The sequence below is a fragment of the Tachysurus fulvidraco genome, chromosome 1 (assembly GCF_022655615.1).
Source record: "Tachysurus fulvidraco isolate hzauxx_2018 chromosome 1, HZAU_PFXX_2.0, whole genome shotgun sequence".
NCBI classification, from domain to species: Eukaryota; Metazoa; Chordata; class Actinopteri; order Siluriformes; family Bagridae; genus Tachysurus; species Tachysurus fulvidraco.
Genome location: NC_062518.1, coordinates 17,534,451 through 17,551,950, shown reverse-complemented (window position 1 = coordinate 17,551,950; position 17,500 = coordinate 17,534,451). Strand labels below are relative to the sequence as shown.

Genomic DNA, 17,500 nt, shown 5'->3' with positions numbered 1-17,500 from the left:
TAGTAGTGCAGTGTGTAGTGGTGCAGTGTGTGGTGGTGCAGTGTGTAGTGGTGCAGTGTGTGGTGGTGCAGTGTGTGGTGGTGCAGTGTGTGGTGGTGCAGTGTGGTGGTGCAGTGTTCTGGTGCAGTGTGTGTCCTCACAGCTCCAGGCTCCATCTCAGGTTTCTCTCGAGGTCCTTCTGGGCTTCTTCTGCGCTCTCCAGTTTTCTCCTAAAAGAATGTCACCAGGTCCCACACTTTAGTGCCCACACTAAATGCCCTTGCGTGTGTGTGTCTGTGTGTGTGTGTGTGTGTGTGTGTGTGTGTGTGTGTGTGTGTGTGTGCATGATGCCCTGAGAAAGATTGCTGTACTTTGCAGCTTTATTCCTGCTTCTTGCCCAGTATTCCAGTGACAGACTCTGGGTCCTTCACCCTGACTGTAAGTGTGTGAGAGTGAACAATGTGAACCACATCAAAGTGAAATCCACCATTTTTGAACTGTAACAGTCAAATGACCATCATCTACAAGTGGAACGAGGCGTTTTAGTGTGTACTGATTTAGAGCTTCAGTAAGCACTTACCCCAGATCACGGTGGATCTAAAGCCTGCAGGAACCCTGGGAATGGTCTTCTGTTTCTGATAGTGTGAGGAAGAGAAGCGTTCAACACTGTATTATTTAGAAACACATACTATAGTGCGTGTGTGTGTGTGTGTGTGTGTGTGTGTGTGCACACGCAGGTATTCGGTGCTGCAGTGTGGATTTTAGTGGCATGTACTAAAGTGGTTCCAGCTAACCCTCAGGCGTACGTCCTGGCCGTGTCTTTGTTCTGCTTCATCACAACCTTCATCTGGATGATGATGTTCCTGTGTGGTGCTCATCACAACCAAACCTCCTGGGCCACTGCAGTAAGTTCTGATGCCCCTCCAACCCACCACACATCTCTACTGCATGGCTCCTTTGGATCTGACGACTCAGTGTGAATTGTAATAAATCCCACAATGCAGTGCAGTGTGTAGATTAATAACATTAGATAAAACATTAAATGTGACACAATTAAAGATTATGACATCACTTTCACATGGAGCTCGGAGTTACCATCAAACTCCAGTGTGTAATACATGGTGTAGCTGTGTGTGTGAGAGTGTGTGTGTGTTTGTAGGATGTGGTGTATCACTCTGTGTGTGTGTGTTTGTAGGATGTGATGTATCACTGTGTGTGTGAGTGTGTGTGTGTGAGTGTGTAGGATGCAGTGTATCACTGTGTGTGTGTCTGGGGTGTGGTGTATCACTCTGTGTGTGTGTGTGTGTGTGTGTGTGTGTGTTTGTAGGATGTGGTGTATCACTGTGTGTGTGAGTGTGTGTGTGTGTGAGTGTGTAGGATGCAGTGTATCACTGTGTGTGTGTCTGGGGTGTGGTGTATCACTCTGTGTGTGTGTGTGTGTGTGTGTGTGTAGGATGTGGTGTATCACTGTGTGTGTGTGTGTGTGTGTGTGTGTGTGTGTTTGTAGGATGTGGTGTATCACTGTGTGTGTGTGTGTGTGTGTAGGATGCAGTGTATCACTGTGTGTGTCTGGGGTGTGGTGTATCACTCTGTGTGTGTGTGTGTGTGTGTTTGTAGGATGTGGTGTATCACTGTGTGTGTGTGTGTGTGTGTGTGTGTGTGTGTGTGTGTAGGACCTGGTGTATCACTGTACAGCTGCTCTCCTGTATCTCAGCTCCTCAGTGCTCCTGGCGTACGTCACATCTGCTATCAGCCCCTTCAGTCAGGTCAACTTCACTCCCTACAAACTCAATGTCTCTGCAGTGGTAAGACCTGTCTGTCTCTCTGTCTGTCTGTCTCTCTGTCTGTCATCATGTACGTCACAATGACTTCTGGTCCTGATTAGTTTTAATTAAAGTTACAAATTAAATAAAGTTCATGTCTACTTGATGTTTGTGTTCTGATTAATGAAGAACTGAAAAATCATGCTCTCTCTCTCTGTCTGTCTCTCTCTCTGTGTTGTAGGTGTTCTCCTTCTGGACGACACTGCAGTACATTGTACACGCTGCTTTATCAGCCATCAGATGGAAATCTTTTTAAAATACAGATGACTCAGGACTATGTGTGTGTGTCTGTGTGTCTGTCTGTGTGTGTGCGTGCGCATGTGCACGCAAAACAGTCTTGATTTAATATCTGTATTTTTATTACTTGATGTATGATTATCATATGAAGAGCATTGTGTTCAATCTGTGAAATGTCTTTCATCACACACACACACACTGCAGTTCAGTTTTTATGCTGTTTAATTTTAAAGCAATTTCATAAATGAGTGACAGCGACTCTCTAAAAACAACTATATAATTATTATATAAAACCATGATCATGATGATGATGACGGTGTTATTTTAGTGTTGATCTGTTGGAATGTTCGACATGAATTCTATTCATGTCACGCCTTATAGACACGCACACACACACGCACACACACACACACACACACACACACACACACATCTAAGGACAACATTCCACTCTGTGTGTTTGTGCGTCAGAGTTTGTGTGTTATTTTAACAGTGATACGTCTCCCAATCTCTCTGTAGTGTGAGTCAGGTACATCATTACTCTTAATAAAGTTCATCTCTGCTTGGTGTGTGTTCCGATTAATGAAGGTGCAGAGTCGTGTGTGTGTGTGTGTGAGACAGAGAGAGACAGAGAGAGAGAGAGTGTAAAAGACAGAGAGCGCGAGAGCTTCACTCCATGTCACAGTTTAGGTTTGAGCTTCTTCATCACATCTCTCAGAGCACGAACATTCTCTCCTTCTGGGGGCTCAGGCCATGCAGTGTGATCTGGGAGACACAGAGAGAGGGTTAGGGCTTAAGGGTAAAGGACTAAGGGTTTAGGGGGTTAGGGTTAGGGTTTAGGGCTTAGGGGTTATGGGTTTAGGGGTTATGGGTTTAGGGGGTTAAGGTTTAGGGGTTATGGGTTTAGGGGGTTTGGGTTAGGGTTTAGGGGTTATGGGTTTAGGGTTTAGAGGGTTAGGGTTTAAGGGCTAGGGCTAGGGTTTAGGGGGTTGCGGTGTAGGGGGTTAGGGTTTAGGGTTAGGGGTAGGGTTTAGTGGGTTAGGGTTTAGGGGGTTGGGGTTTAGGGGGTTAGGGGTTATGGTTTAGGGGGTTAGGGTTTAGGGGTTATGGGTTAGGGTGTTATGGTTATGGGTTTAGGGTTTAGAGGGTTAGGGTTTAGAGGGTTAGGGTTTAGGGTGTTATGGTTATGGGTTTAGGGTTTAGGGGGTTAGGGTTTAGGGGGTTATATTCAGTATATCAGCCCTCCTGCATGCAGGATGTTGTTCAAACATAAAGAAGGTAAATGATTGTGGCTGCTGGGTTCCGGCAGCGTGTTGAGGCTAACGCAGTGGGTTCAGGCAGCGTGTTGAAGCTAACAGTAGGTTCAGGTAGCGTGTTGAGGCTAACGCAGTGGGTTCAGGCGGCGTGTTGAAGCTAACAGTAGGTTCAGGTAGCGTGTTGAGGCTAACAGTAGGTTCAGGTAGCATGTTGAGGCTAACAGTAGGTTCAGGTAGCGTGTTGAGGCTAACAGTAGGTTCAGGTAGCATGTTGAGGCTAACAGTAGGTTCAGATAGTGTGTTGAGGCTAACAGTAGGCTCAGGCAGCGTGTTGAGGCTAACAGTGGGTTCAGGCAGCGTGTTGAGGCTAACAGTGGGTTCAGGCAGCGTGTTGAGGCTAACGCAGTGGGTTCAGGCAGCGTGTTGAGGCTAACGCAGTGGGTTCAGGCAGCGTGTTGAGGCTAACGCAGTGGGTTCAGGCAGCGTGTTGAAGCTAACAGTAGGTTCAGGTAGCGTGTTGAGGCTAACAGTAGGTTCAGGTAGCGTGTTGAGGCTAACAGTAGGTTCAGATAGCGTGTTGAGGCTAACAGTAGGCTCAGGCAGCGTGTTGAGGCAAACACTAGGTTCAGGCAGCGTGTTGAGGCTAACAGTAGGTTCAGGCAGCGTGTTGAGGCTAACGCAGTGGGTTCAGGCAGCGTGTTGAGGCAAACACTAGGTTCAGGCAGCGTGTTGGGGCTAACAGTGGGTGAAGGGCAGCGTGTTGAGGCTAACGCAGTGGGTTCAGGTAGCGTGTTGAGGCTAACAGTAGGTTTAGGCAGTGTGTTGAGCCTAACAGTAGGTTCAGGTAGCGTGTTGAGGCTAACAGTAGGTTCAGGCAGCGTGTTGAGGCTAACAGTAGGTTCAGGCAGCGTGTTGAGGCTAACAGTAGGTTCAGGCAGCGTGTTGAGGCTAACAGTAGGTTCAGGCAGCGTGTTGAGGCTAACAGTAGGTTCAGGCAGCGTGTTGAGGCTAACGCAGTGGGTTCAGGTAGCGTGTTGAGCCTAACACAGTGGGTTCAGGTGCCGTACCTGGGACCTCCCACACCGAGTCATACAGACTCTGTCCTGCGTCCACCTTCACTGTGGCTCCTGAGATAAAAGACGCAGCTGGAGACAGCAGGAAACACACAGCTGGAGAGATCTGAATAAACAAGGCATGAGGTAGAACAATCAGGAGGAATGAAGTACAACAGTAAACAATACTGACACAATTTACACACACACACACACACACACACACACACACACACACACACACACACACACACACACACACACACACACACACACCTCCTCTGGAAAGCCCAGACGTTTTGCAGGAATACATGGAACAGCCATCTGGAAAATCATGGGCCCGAGTTCTTCATAATTCTCCATTGCTGTTTTGGAGAAGATCGTTCCCTGTGAAACAGAACCCTCCATGTGTTTAGTTGTGTAGTAGGAGGGTGTGTGTGTGTGTGTGTGTGTGTGTGTGTGTGTGTGTGTGTGTGTGTGTGTGTGTGTGTGTCTTCAGACCGGAGCAACAGAGTTGATCCTCACGCCGCTGCTCGCCCACTCAATGGCCAAACTCTTCGTCAGATTCTCCACTGCTGCTCTCGCTGCTCCTGTGTGTCTGTTACATTCACACACACACACACACACACACACACACACACACACACACACACACACACACACACACACACACACACACACACAGATTCTCCTACTGTTTGTACTGACCACACGGCCTCACACTGACCCCAGCTGATACACTTTGTTAACACACTAATCCCATGACACTGTCTGTCATCTGATCACATCCACTAACATGAGAACAGGGAAGTTAAACCCTGTACTGCAATCAGCCACAAGAGGGCTTTAGAGACTGTGTATGTGTGTGTGTGTGTGTGTGTGTGTGTGTGTGTGTGTGTGTGTGTGTGTGTGTGTGTGTGTGTGTGTGTGTGTGTGTGTGTACTCACGCCATGCCTGGAAACCCCCTCCACATGTCAGCAATGATGTTAACAATTGCACCACCATGATCCTTCATCCATGCACTGTACACTTTGAGGTCAAAGGTCAGACAGAGGTCAAAGATCAGACAGCTGCTGTGTGTGTGTGTGTGTGTGTGTGTGTGTGTGTGTGTGTGTGTGTGTGTGTGTGTGAGAGAGAGAGAGAGAGAGAGTATACCCTCTCTGCAGCAGAGGAAAGTTCCTGTCAGGTTGGTGTCGATCACAGCGTTCCAGCCCTTCACACTCATGTTTACAGCCGGGCTGCTGAACTGTCCTCCTCCATTGTTTACTAAATAATCAATTCTGCCATGAAGACGCAGTGTTGACGCCACCAGATTCCTCACCTGTCCACACACACACACACACACACACACACACACACACACACACACACACACACACACACACACAGAGCTGCACTATACCGGAGTGTTTACTGTTTCGTGCTGATGTGTATGATTTCAGACACAAAATAGAAGAAATTAATTAATTAAATAAATAAATAAATAATGACCTCGTCTTCGTGGCGAATGTTACAGCGCAGAGCTGTGATGGAAGCTGGACTCGAGGAACTGATCAACTGGGAAAGTTCATCAGCTGCAGCTTCTAAACGCTCAGACTTCCTTGATGCAATCACTACATGACAACCTGCAATTACACAAACACACACACACACACACACACACACAGTAAACACACTCCTGTCACACTGATGTCATAGCTAGTCTTGATGGAGTCCCTATCTGCTCTTTACACATAATCTACATTGTCACATGATTACAATAATAGCTAACATTTCTCTCTCTCTCTCTCTCTCTCTCTCTCTCTCTCTCTCTCTCTCTCTCTCTCTCTCCCTCCCTCCCTCCCCCCAAGCTCTAAGCTCTAGTGTTCTGAGTTTCTGGACTGATCGTCTCTTCTTACGGAGCTATTCAATTCAATTCAATTCAAGTTTATTTGTATAGCGCTTTTTACAATAGACATTGTCTCAAAGCAGCTTTACAGAACATAAACATAGAGCAGAAGGGAAACATAAGGAATGATAAAGGAAATAATGAATAATAAAAGAAAAAGAATTGACAGAATAAAAATTCTAGATTATTATTAGATATATATAGTTCACAATGTGTATGTATTTATTCCCCTATGAGCAAGTCTGAGGTGACTCAGGCAGCAGTGGCAAGGAAAAACTCCCTTAAATTGGTAAAGGAAGAAACCTTGAGAGGAACCGGACTCAAGGGGGAACCCATCCTCATATGGGTGACACTGGGGGTGTGATTGTAATATACAGTCAGATAAATGTTGTATTGGTGTAAGGATCATGGACTTCGGATCTCCTTAGTATCACAGAGTCTAACTGGAGATGTCTCAGGATTCTTAGAGTCGGCCTCGGCTCAGTGGACGTCCAAAGGCTTCGTCCCACAGAGGACGTTGGGAGCTGGTACAGTGTCTGGATGTCTCGGGATGGGTACAAAGAGAGAAGCAGTGGAAAGGGATTAACATATCTGCTGTTCATAAAAATGTGCAGGTCTGATGTACTGGTGCATGATATTATGGGATGTATTATGTGTACACCTGACTAAAGGGATGAGTTACTTCATCAGTCCTGATGTTCTACCCCTGGTTGGAGTCTCGTCACCCGGTGGTCACCCTGCTAGGGATTGATCTACATGGTCATCAGTGTCTCATTGGGTTGTTGTGTATGAAGCCACCCGGAGACTGTCATGTCTTCTTCTGTACCAATGTTGTGTCTGTCAGCTGTATGTTCTGGTCTTTATCAGCAATCAGGTCTGAGCCGAACTCAGAGTTTATGATGACCCATTAGTTCCTCAGGAGCTCTCGGCTGCACTGTTATAAACTGTTGTAGAAAGGACATTATTTACATTTACACTATTTACTGTAGAGTGTCACCCAGATGAGGATGAGGTTCACTTCTGAGTCTGGTTCCTCTCAAGGTTTCTTCCTCTTATCATCTCAGGGGTTTTTCCCTCAACGCCGTCACCTCAGTCTTGCTCATTATATATAAATAGAGTGTGTGTATGTATGAATGTATGTGTGTATGAGTGTGTGTATGAGTGTGTGAGTGTGTGTGTGTGTGTGTGTGTGTCTGTGAGTGTGTGTGTAGTGATGACACAGTGATTAAATGAACACACACCCAGCTGCAGCAGCTCAGCTGTAATCGCTTTCCCGATACCTGTCGCTCCTCCTGTGATTATCGCCACTCTGTTATTAAACAGTCCTGATCTGAACACACTGATCGCCGCCATGATGAACTCTGACACCGATATAACGTTCGCCAAAATAAAAGCCCTCACACGCGCACAAGCAGCGCAGATCATTGGGAACACTGACACCGATTACACACCTGCCAAAATAAAAGCTGAGAACGAGACGCCATGATGATGGACACCAACACAGAGGAAAGCTCAACAAAATAAAAGCCCTTAAAGTCAAGCACATACAGTACCGCTAATACACCACCAAACAAAGGCCCTGAAACCCACAATACAGCGTCCTGTTCTCATGCAGAACACAGTGTATTGTATCCAATCTTACCCACAAAGGGCCGGTGTGGGTGCAGGCTTTCATTCACACCAAGCAGAAACCACACCTGATTCCACCTGTTTAATCAGTTGTTCTTGGCTTTTAGTATAGACTCTGGTGTAGCTTCTGCTTAGTTGGCATGACAACCTGCACCCACACCGGCCCTTTGTGGGTAAGACTGGACACTGCTGACATACACATACAAAAATGTGCTCATCTGAGGACTTGTTCTTCTCCAGAAGCTGTTAAGCGTTATAATGATGAGACAATAAATCAGGGCAAAATACTCCACACTGCATCACTGCTGGCAATATTCATTTATATAAAAAAATACAATGTTTTGTAGCTTCAGTATTGTTGTTTAGCAATCTGTCAAAAATAAATGCTGCTAATTAGTTAACATGAATCAACATTTAGCTTCCTCTTGAAAAAAAGTAAATCTTACCAACATCTCTCTCCACCTTCACCTCCATCCCCAGATTCTGTGTCTGCATGAGCTTCAGGTCAACATCACCTGGGTTGTATTAAGGACGAGTACAATTGTTCTCTTCACTTTCCATTTTTCTGATCTTTAAACTTAAAGCCTTTATTTTCTGTTCCTGTTTGAGTAGCCATGCCTTCCCTGCTGGTATCTAAATCTCAGCACAGTGATTAGACCGTTCATTTCATCTGGACTTCACTGACATTTAGATTTTTACATGGGAAATTACAGTATCAATGAACTGATATCTGATATATTCCAGATTTAGAATCTCATTTGAATATGGCTCATATCTCCTGTGGAAAAAAGCCCAAGCTATTTACACATATGTATATCTGAATATATTTTAAATGTAGTTCGGATAAGCGGTAGGGAATGAATGTAAATGCAGCTTGTGTGCATGTGTGTGTGTGTGTGTGTGTGTGTGAGTATGTATGTGGGACCAGTAATGTTTGTATATAAAGGTGCCGATAATTCTAAAGTAAACTGAGAATAGAGAGAGAACAAGAAAGATAGATAGATATCACACTTTCAGAATGAGTCTCTGTGTGTCATTGTAGCACCATCTGTTCTGTTACACACACACACACACACACACACACACACACACACACACACACACACACACACACACACACACACACACAGAGTGAGAGAGAGAGAAAGAATCTCACCAAGTGCAGCAACTCTGTGTGTGTGTGTGTGTGTGTGTGTGTGTGTGTGTGTGTGTGTGTGTGTGTGTGTGTGTGTGTGTGTGTGTGTGTGTGTGTGTGTGTGTGTGCGTGCATGGGACAAGTGCATCAGATTCAATTCAATTCCTTTCAGTTTTATTTGTGTAGTGTCTTTAACAATGTACATTGTCCCAAAGCAACTTTACAGGAACATAACATTTGAATAGAAATTACAAAGATTTTACTTATATTTATGTATCCCTAAATGAGCAAGTCAGAGCTGACATGAGGAAGAAATCCTCACTGGGGTGATACCCGAGATCATTATAGACACTGAGTGTGGGATTATACATCATTATAGACAATGAGAGTGGGATTATACATCATTATAAACACCTGAGAGTGGGATTATAAATCATTATAAACACCTGAGAGTGGGATTATAAATCATTATAAACACTGAGAGTGGGATTATAATAATTATAAACACTGATAGTCGGATTATAAATCATTATAAACACTGAGAGTGGGATTATAAATCATTATAAACACTGAGAGTGGGATTATAAATCATTATAAACACAGAGTGGGATTATAAATCATTATAAACACTGAGAGTGGGATTATAAATCATTATAAACACTGATAGTGGGATTATAAATCATTATAAACAATGAGAGTGGGATTATAAATCATTATAAACACTGAGAGTGGGATTATAAATCATTATAAACACTGATAGTGGGATTATAAATCATTATAAACACTGAGGGTGGTATTATAAATCATTATAAACACTGATAGTGGGATTATAAATCATTATAAACAATGAGAGTGGGATTATAAATCATTATAAACACTGAGAGTGGGATTATAAATCATTATAAACAATGAGAGTGGGATTATAAATCATTATAAACACAGAGTGGGATTATAAATCATTATAAACACTGAGAGTGGGATTATAAATCATTATAAACACTGATAGTGGGATTATAAATCATTATAAACAATGAGAGTGGGATTATAAATCATTATAAACACTGAGAGTGGGATTATAAATCATTATAAACACTGATGGTGGGATTATAAATCATTATAAACACTGAGGGTGGTATTATAAATCATTATAAACACTGATAGTGGGATTATAAATCATTATAAACAATGAGAGTGGGATTATAAATCATTATAAACACTGAGAGTGGGATTATAAATCATTATAAACACCGAGAGTGGGATTATAAATCATTATAAACACTGAGAGTGGGATTATAAATCATTAAAACACAGAGAGTGGGGTTATAAATCATTATGAGAGAGAGAGAGAGAGAGAGAGAGAGAGAGAGAGAGAGAGAGAGAGAGAGAGGGAGAGAGAGAGAGAGAGAGAGAGAGAGAGATTGTAATTATGTGGTGGTAAAAGACAATGTACATTATGTGTAAAATGCAGACAGGATTAGCTGTGCCATCCTAACTAAAAGGGAGAGTCTTATATGGGTGGTAAAGCAACAGCATCTAAACAACTCAGTTCACCAAACACTAATGCATGAACACACCAGATCTGCTCCTTTTTCCTGAAGTGTGAGTCAGCAGATCAGGTCATGCTGTTCCCAATCTGGACAGACTGAGGTCTCCCAGTCAGGAAATCCAGGATCCAGTTGCAGAGAGAGGTCAAGTCAAGAGTCTAGAAGTAAAATGAGACACCATGTAGGACCATAATGCTGCACAGAACAAAGACAGAGTTAAGGACTTAAGTAAGTTAGTCCTAGACACATAAAGTGCATCTGTACAACCTTATGCAGACAGTGTGAGACAAAAAGACAGTGCAAACAAACAATACAAAACATTACACAAAAGACAATACACAAAAGCACAGTGTAAATACTGTGGGTTCTAATGTGCATGTGCAGAAATACTGAACACAAATGTAGTATAGCAGCAGTTATATAAGGTATTGACCAGCAACACCTCCAGCATGGTAAAGAAAGCTCACCTGTTCAGGAGAGACATCACCTGTCTTCAGCCATCCTGCCTCATTTACATTTACATTTACATTTACATTTACAGCATTTGTCAGACGCCCTTATCCAGAGCGACGTACATAAGAGCTTAAATCTCTAACACTGAATACATTAATGCTGGTTCACTAGGTTACATACTTAAGATACCATGAGTTTAAAACATTTGTTCAAAGTTAATGAAAAAGTGTCAGTTTTTTTTTTGTTTTTGTTTTTTTAAATGCAAAGGATAAGGAAAGAAGTGCTAGTTGAAGTGTTTCCTGAATAAGTAGGTCTTCAACCGCCGCTTGAAAATAGCCAGTGACTTAGCTGTCCGGACCTCTATGGGAAGTTCATTCCACCACCTTGGTGCCAGTACAGAGAAGAGTCTTGTAGTATACTTGCCTCTTACCCTGAGAGATGGTGGAACCAGTCGAGCAGTGCTGGTAGATCGGAGGTTGCGGGGTGCAGTGCGAGGAATGATGAGGGCTTTGAGGTAAGAGGGAGCCGGTCCATTTTTGGTAAGAGGGAGCCGGTCCATTTTTGGCTTTGTAGGCCAGCATCAGTGTTTTGAACCGGATGCGTGCAGCTGCCGGAAGCCAGTGGAGGGATCGCAGCAGCGGGGTGGTATGCGAGAACTTTGGCAGGTTGAAAACAAGCCGGGCAGCTGCATTTTGGATCATTTGCAGAGGACGGATTGCGTTCATAGGTAGACCTGCCAGCAGTGCATTGCAGTAATCCAGTCTAGAAATGACAAGAGACTGAACAAGTACCTGGGCAGTCTGTGTGGACAAAAATGGCCGAATCCTTCTAATGTTGTAGAGAAGAAACCGACATGAGCAAGTCACATTTGCAACATGAGAGGAAAAGGACAGTTGGATATAGCAAGATCATGACCTGGGGATGAATCACCTGGGATGAACAGCAGTTCAGTTTTGCTAGAATTGAGCTTTAACTGATGAGCAGTCATCCATGATGAAATTTCTGCCAGACATGCTGGGTGGGAAAGAGAACATAAGTTGTGTATCATCAGCATAACAGTGGTAAGAGAACCCATGTGATGAAATAACTTCACCAAGAGAGTGAGTATACAGGGAGAAAAGAAGAGGACCAAGTACTGAGCCCTGTGGGACGCCAGTGGAGAGTCTGCGTGGAGCAGATGTCACTCCCCTCCATGTTACTTGATATGAGCGTCCTTCCAGGTAGGAGGCAAACCATCCAAAAGGGCTGTCTCTGTAGAGTGAGCTGCTTTAAAGCCAGACTGTTTGGGATCTTGGAGGTTGTTCTGTGAGAGATAGACAGACAGTTGATTATAGACAATGCGTTTAAGAATTTTTGAAAGAAATGAGAGAAGTGATACCGGTCTGTAGTTACTGATGTCTGATGGATCCAGAGCAGATTTCTTTAGGATGGGAATAACCCTTGCTCTCTTGAAAGTAGTTGGTACCTGACCAGATGCTATGGATCTATTGACGATAGTGGAAATGAAGGGCAAGAGGTCTTGTGAGATGGTCTGGAGCATAGTGGTAGGGAGTGGATCCAATGGGCAGGTGGTAGGATTGCAGGACTGGATGAGTTGTAAAATCTCTTCTGCTGCCACAGTTGAGAAATGTGACAACGAAGGTGTAGGGGAATCCATACTCTGAGATGTAAGTGCAGTCGGGGCTGAAGTGAAGGTCCGGCAGATTTCCTCAATCTTCTCCTGGTAGAAAGAAGCAAAGTCTTCTGCAGTCAGGGAGGATGAAGAAGGTGGAGCCGGGGGGTTGAGCAGAGAAGAGATGATGTTGTGGAATTTCCGAGGGTCATGTGAGGAAGCTTCAAGCTTTTCCTTGTAGAAGGAAGTCTTGGCAGAAGTCACATCTGAGGAGAACTTGACAAGAAGTGTTCTGTAAAAATCAAGATCTGCATCAAGTTGTGTTCCACTTTCTCTCTGATGATCTTAGCTCTCTTCGATTGTTGCGCAGCACATCTGAAAGCCAAGGAGCAGAACAAGAAGTTTTCTTGGGTTTAGTGAACATAGGGCAGAGGAAGTCCATAGTTGAGGAAAGAGATGAGAGGAAAGTATCTGTGGCTGAGTCTAAGGGTAGTGAGGAAAAAGACTTAGCATCAGGAAGGGAAGAAAGAGTGCCAGAAGCTACAGATGAAGGGGAGACAGAGTGAAGGTTGCGGCGAGTAAGAGCGAGGGGGTGAGAGGTAGTTTTAGGTAAGATAGGTAGAGTGATGGTGAAGGATACCAGGTGATGATCAGAGACGTGGAGTGGGGTAGCAGTCACGTCTGTAGCTGGAGAAGGACGGGTGAAAACCAGGTCCAGGACATTGCCTCCTTTGTGTGTGGGGCTGTAGCTGTTGAGTGTGAGGGAGAAAGAGTCGAGAAGAGACAGGAGGGAAGAAGAATGTAGCTTGTCAGAGGGGAGGTTGAAGTCACCAAGCACTGTCAGGGGGGAGCTATCGGAAGGGAAAGCACTAAGCAGTGAGTCCATTTCTTCCAGGAAGTCTCCTAGGGGACCAGGAGCGCGGTAGACAACAATGATAACAAGGTTGATAGGAGAGGTAACTGAAATGGCATGAAATTCAAAAGAAGAGGTGGTTAAATGAGAGAAGAGTAGAGGTGTAAAGCACCATTTCTTTGACAACAATAAACCTGTACCACCCCCCCTGCCTGTTTCTCGTGGTGAGTGAGAGAAAGCATAGGCAGAGGATAAAGCAGCTGGTGTAGCAGTGTTCTGTGGAGATATCCAGGTCTCTGTTAGAGCAAGAAAATCAAAGGAGTAATGGGAAGTTAAAGCAGAGATAAAATCAGCTTTCTTTACCGCAGACTGACAATTCCAGAGCCCACCTACCACTACTGTTTGAGACTTACACAACAGAGGAGGGTAGATGAGGTTATTGGGATTGTGACCTCTGCTTTGTGGATGAGAGCGTCTGCGAGAGTAGGCCTTGAGTACAGAGATGGGTTTAAGGCACATATTTGTAGTCAAACAAGAGTGAGAATTAAGGTATGGTAGAATATATCAAAACAGTACTAGACACTAATGTTAGAGAGGGATTCTGACAAACCTTCAATTTAAATAGGTAAGCCCTGCCCCCAATTCACACCTTAAGGGAGACTGAAACTACTCCTGATTAATCAGCTGAGAGAACAACAAAAACCAACACTATAAAAATCAACAATGCTATAGAATATAACACAATTCAAATCACACTACTCTAGAACAAAGTGAGTTAAGCAGATCGTATACAAAAGACAGGAACCTACTTTACCAGAAGACAATATAATCAAATGTAGAGAGTTAAAGCACACTTTTTTGGTTCCCACCATTATTCAATAACAATGTGCAATAACCTTACATTCAATTGTTACCATCTCCATCCTACTACATTCCTGCATCTCATTCTATTCTATTCCATTCTACCATCTAGAGCACAAATGTACATACAATTAATTTATTTATCAATTTATTTTGACATTTTTACATAAGTGTATTTTGTTGGCAATGCCATCTGGTATCCGATAGGCTCGCATGAGTTGATCCTGTGCAGTGCAGCGTAGACACCAGGCGAGGTGAATGTGGGGGCTGGTTGGGTGTTAGAGGGTCAGGTTTGACTGGTCATTTCTATTTTTACTGTTAAAGCGAGTATAAAAGAGATTTAGTTCAAGAATGAGACGTCTGTGGCGGGGGGGGGGGGGGGGAAAACCAACCACCTGCGTCTGGGGTAAGAGCTGGAGGTGTTCCTCTACCTTTAGCTTACAGCATTGCTTGGCCTTTTACAAGCATTGTACTTGTACATGTGTAATGACAATCTGATCTAATCTAATTGCACCAGAAGGGTGTGTGTGTGTGTGTGTGTGTGTGTGTGTGTGTGTGTGTGTGTGTGTGTGTGTGTATAAGTGCTACTATTCACCTAGTGATTCTGAAGGTCATGCATGCATATCTTCACTCACTAAAACACACACAGACCCCACCCCCACCCCCACCCCCCACACATTTGTAGAAGATTGTACAGTCAAAACACTGAAAATCCTTTAAGGTACATCTTTATTATTCAAAGCACACAAAGATGATGCAATACAAATGCAAATCAATCCACACACACACACACACACACACACACACACACACACACACACACACACACACACACACACACACACACACACACACACACACACACACGCAGGAAGGATGAGTGGAAAAATAAATGATTAGGAACTATATGGATACTTCAATAAATATATATGATGAATAATTAAGGATATAAGTTTAACATATGCAAGGATTATGGATGAAAAAGAGACACACCCATCTATCCTCCCTAAAGACACACCCATTTGCTTCATTCACAGATATGCTCACCATTCTGAGATGCTACAAGAACATATATAATAAAATATATATATATATATATATATATATATATATATATATATATATATATATATATATATATATATATAAATAATAAAATAATATAGATATACATAAAATATAATATTATATATAATATGAGCACTCTCTCTCTCTCTCTCTCTCTCTCTCTCTCTCTCTCTCTCTCTCTCTCTCTCTCTCTCTCTCTGCAGATTCATTAGCATTCTGCAGGTGCACAAACTTGCAGCTCAAACATTCACTTTTGCTTTTAACACTATATTCCTCTGTCTGTCTGTCTGTCTGTCTGTCTGTCTGTCTGTCTGTCTGTCTGTCTGTCTGTCTGTCTTTCTCTCAGTGGGAAACAGAATAATTGCTCTGAACCTCAGCAGTATCATAAGCACTGCTGGAGGCTTTTCAAGTTCACCCCCACACACACATGCAGAAACATCTGATCTGTCCAGTTGGACATGTTCCTCTGATTGTGTCTGACCTTGTATCCTGTGTGTCAGTGTATTTTTAGGAGGTGTATCCTCTTTTGTGGGTTCACCAATTACAATGTGTTGTTTTCCTGCTTCTTGTTTCTGACTGGCTCATTCCAGTTTCCTGTTTTCTTTCTGAGGACATGCTGCTTTTCTCCCTGTGCAGATGTGTGTGTGTGTGTGTGTGTGTGTGTGTGTGTGTGTGTGTGTGTGTGTGTGTGTGTGTGTGTGTGTGTGTGTGTGTATACATTTAATATTATATTATGTGTGTTGAATCCAACACTCTAATACAAGTTCTCTCTCTCTCTCTCTCTCTCTCTCTCTCTCTCTCTCTCTCTCTCTCTCTCTCTCTTTCTTTCAGTCTCTCTTTCTTTCAGTCTCTCTTTCTCTCTCTCTCTCTTTCTTTCAGTCTCTCTCTCTCTCTCTCACTCTCTCTCTCTCTCCTTCTCTCTATTTTCTCCTCCTCTTTCTTTCCTTTCTCTTCTTTCATTCTCCTCTCTTTCTTTCTCTCTCCTCTTTCTTTCAGTCTCCTCTCTCCTCTCTCCCCTCTGCTCTCTCCTCTGCTGCCTCTGTCCTAGTCCAGTCTCTCCTTCTCATCCACTTCTCGTCTCTCTCTCCTTCTCCTCTCCTCACTCGGTCATCTCTCTCTCCTCTCTCTCTTTCTCATCTCTCTCTCCTCCCGCTTCTATCTCTCTCCTCTCTCGTCTCGGCTCAGTCTCCTCCTCTTCTCCTCTCTCCTCACCTCTCCTCTCTCCGTCATCTCTCCCCTCCATTTGCTCTCGTTCCTCGCTCTACCTCTCCTCTCTCTCTCTCTCTCTCTCTCTCTCTCTCTCTCTCTCTCTCTCTCTCTCTCTCTCTCTCTCTCTCTCTCTCTGTCAGCACTTTTGCTGAGTGATGCTGATCGACCTGGTGCCTCTTCCTGGAGATACAAATTCAGAGAACACTTTACTGCCTGCATCATCAAGACACAGACAGAGAGACAGATCAGTGTGCTCTAATGATGCAGCTGCAAGCCATTAAGCTTTCTGTTCAATGCCTATATGTTCAGAAACACACACACACACACACACACACACACACACACACACACACACACACACACACACACACACACACACACACACACACACACACACATTTTTCAGTATATTTCATTAAAATCACACAGACCCAATATATTCACACACAGTAATAATAATACACTCACTAATACATTTACAGCATTTAGCAGACACCCTTATCCAGTGACTTACAGGTCCTTGCTCAGGGGCCCAGCAGTGGCAGTTTGGTGGACCTGGGGTTCAAACCTATGACCTTCCGCTACCACATCACACACTTACTATAATCACACACAGTAATTATCACAGTTACTATAATCACACACAGAGTAATAATCATACTCACAAGAATCACACACAGCTGTTTTATTTAGTGCTAGGAAGCAGTGAAGGTGGTTGCAGTGCCGCCGATGTGAGGTGAGTCTGTGCTGATGAATGTCAGACCCAGTAGCGATGGGGCTGGAGTGCTGGAGAGGCGTCGTGTCGTTAGTCAGCCGTATCTGGGTAAACTGAAGGGACAGAAAGAGAACCATGTTTTTTTCCCAATTTATCAATTTCTAAAGTTACCTCTCACAGTGCTGA

General features: G+C 43.7%; 2 protein-coding genes across 2 annotated transcripts in view; one reads left to right on the top strand and one right to left on the bottom strand.

Moving 5' to 3' along the window:
- The window catches only part of LOC113647077 (myelin and lymphocyte protein-like), a 2,499-nt gene extending 381 nt beyond the window's left edge, over positions 1 to 2,118 (top strand). The window contains exons 2-4 of the mRNA XM_027153647.2: positions 717 to 884; positions 1,653 to 1,784; positions 1,984 to 2,118. Of these exons, the coding sequence (XP_027009448.1) occupies positions 717 to 884; positions 1,653 to 1,784; positions 1,984 to 2,058 (375 nt within the window). The 3' untranslated portion in view covers positions 2,059 to 2,118. The remainder of the gene's footprint in view (positions 1 to 716; positions 885 to 1,652; positions 1,785 to 1,983) is intronic.
- Positions 2,119 to 2,243: 125 nt separating this feature from the next.
- Positions 2,244 to 7,631, bottom strand: pecr (peroxisomal trans-2-enoyl-CoA reductase). The gene is made up of 8 exons (XM_027153626.2): positions 7,477 to 7,631; positions 5,839 to 5,972; positions 5,503 to 5,668; positions 5,295 to 5,376; positions 4,849 to 4,945; positions 4,624 to 4,734; positions 4,363 to 4,474; positions 2,244 to 2,804 (listed from the first exon to the last, which is right to left on the bottom strand). The coding sequence occupies exons 1-8, from the start codon at positions 7,586 to 7,588 to the stop codon at positions 2,719 to 2,721; spliced, it is 900 nt and encodes a 299-aa protein (XP_027009427.2). The 5' UTR covers positions 7,589 to 7,631; the 3' UTR covers positions 2,244 to 2,718.
- Positions 7,632 to 17,500: the final 9,869 nt, after the last annotated feature.

Coding starts and splice junctions, on each gene's coding strand:
- pecr (XM_027153626.2), bottom strand. CDS start 7,588: ATGGCGGCGATCAGTGTGTTCAGATCAGGACTGTTTAATAACAGAGTG. Junction 5,669..5,838: donor ACATTCGCCACGAAGACGAG/GTCATTATTTAT, acceptor GTGTGTGGACAG/GTGAGGAATCTGGTGGCGTC. Junction 5,377..5,502: donor TTTCCTCTGCTGCAGAGAGG/GTATACTCTCTC, acceptor TTGACCTCAAAG/TGTACAGTGCATGGATGAAG.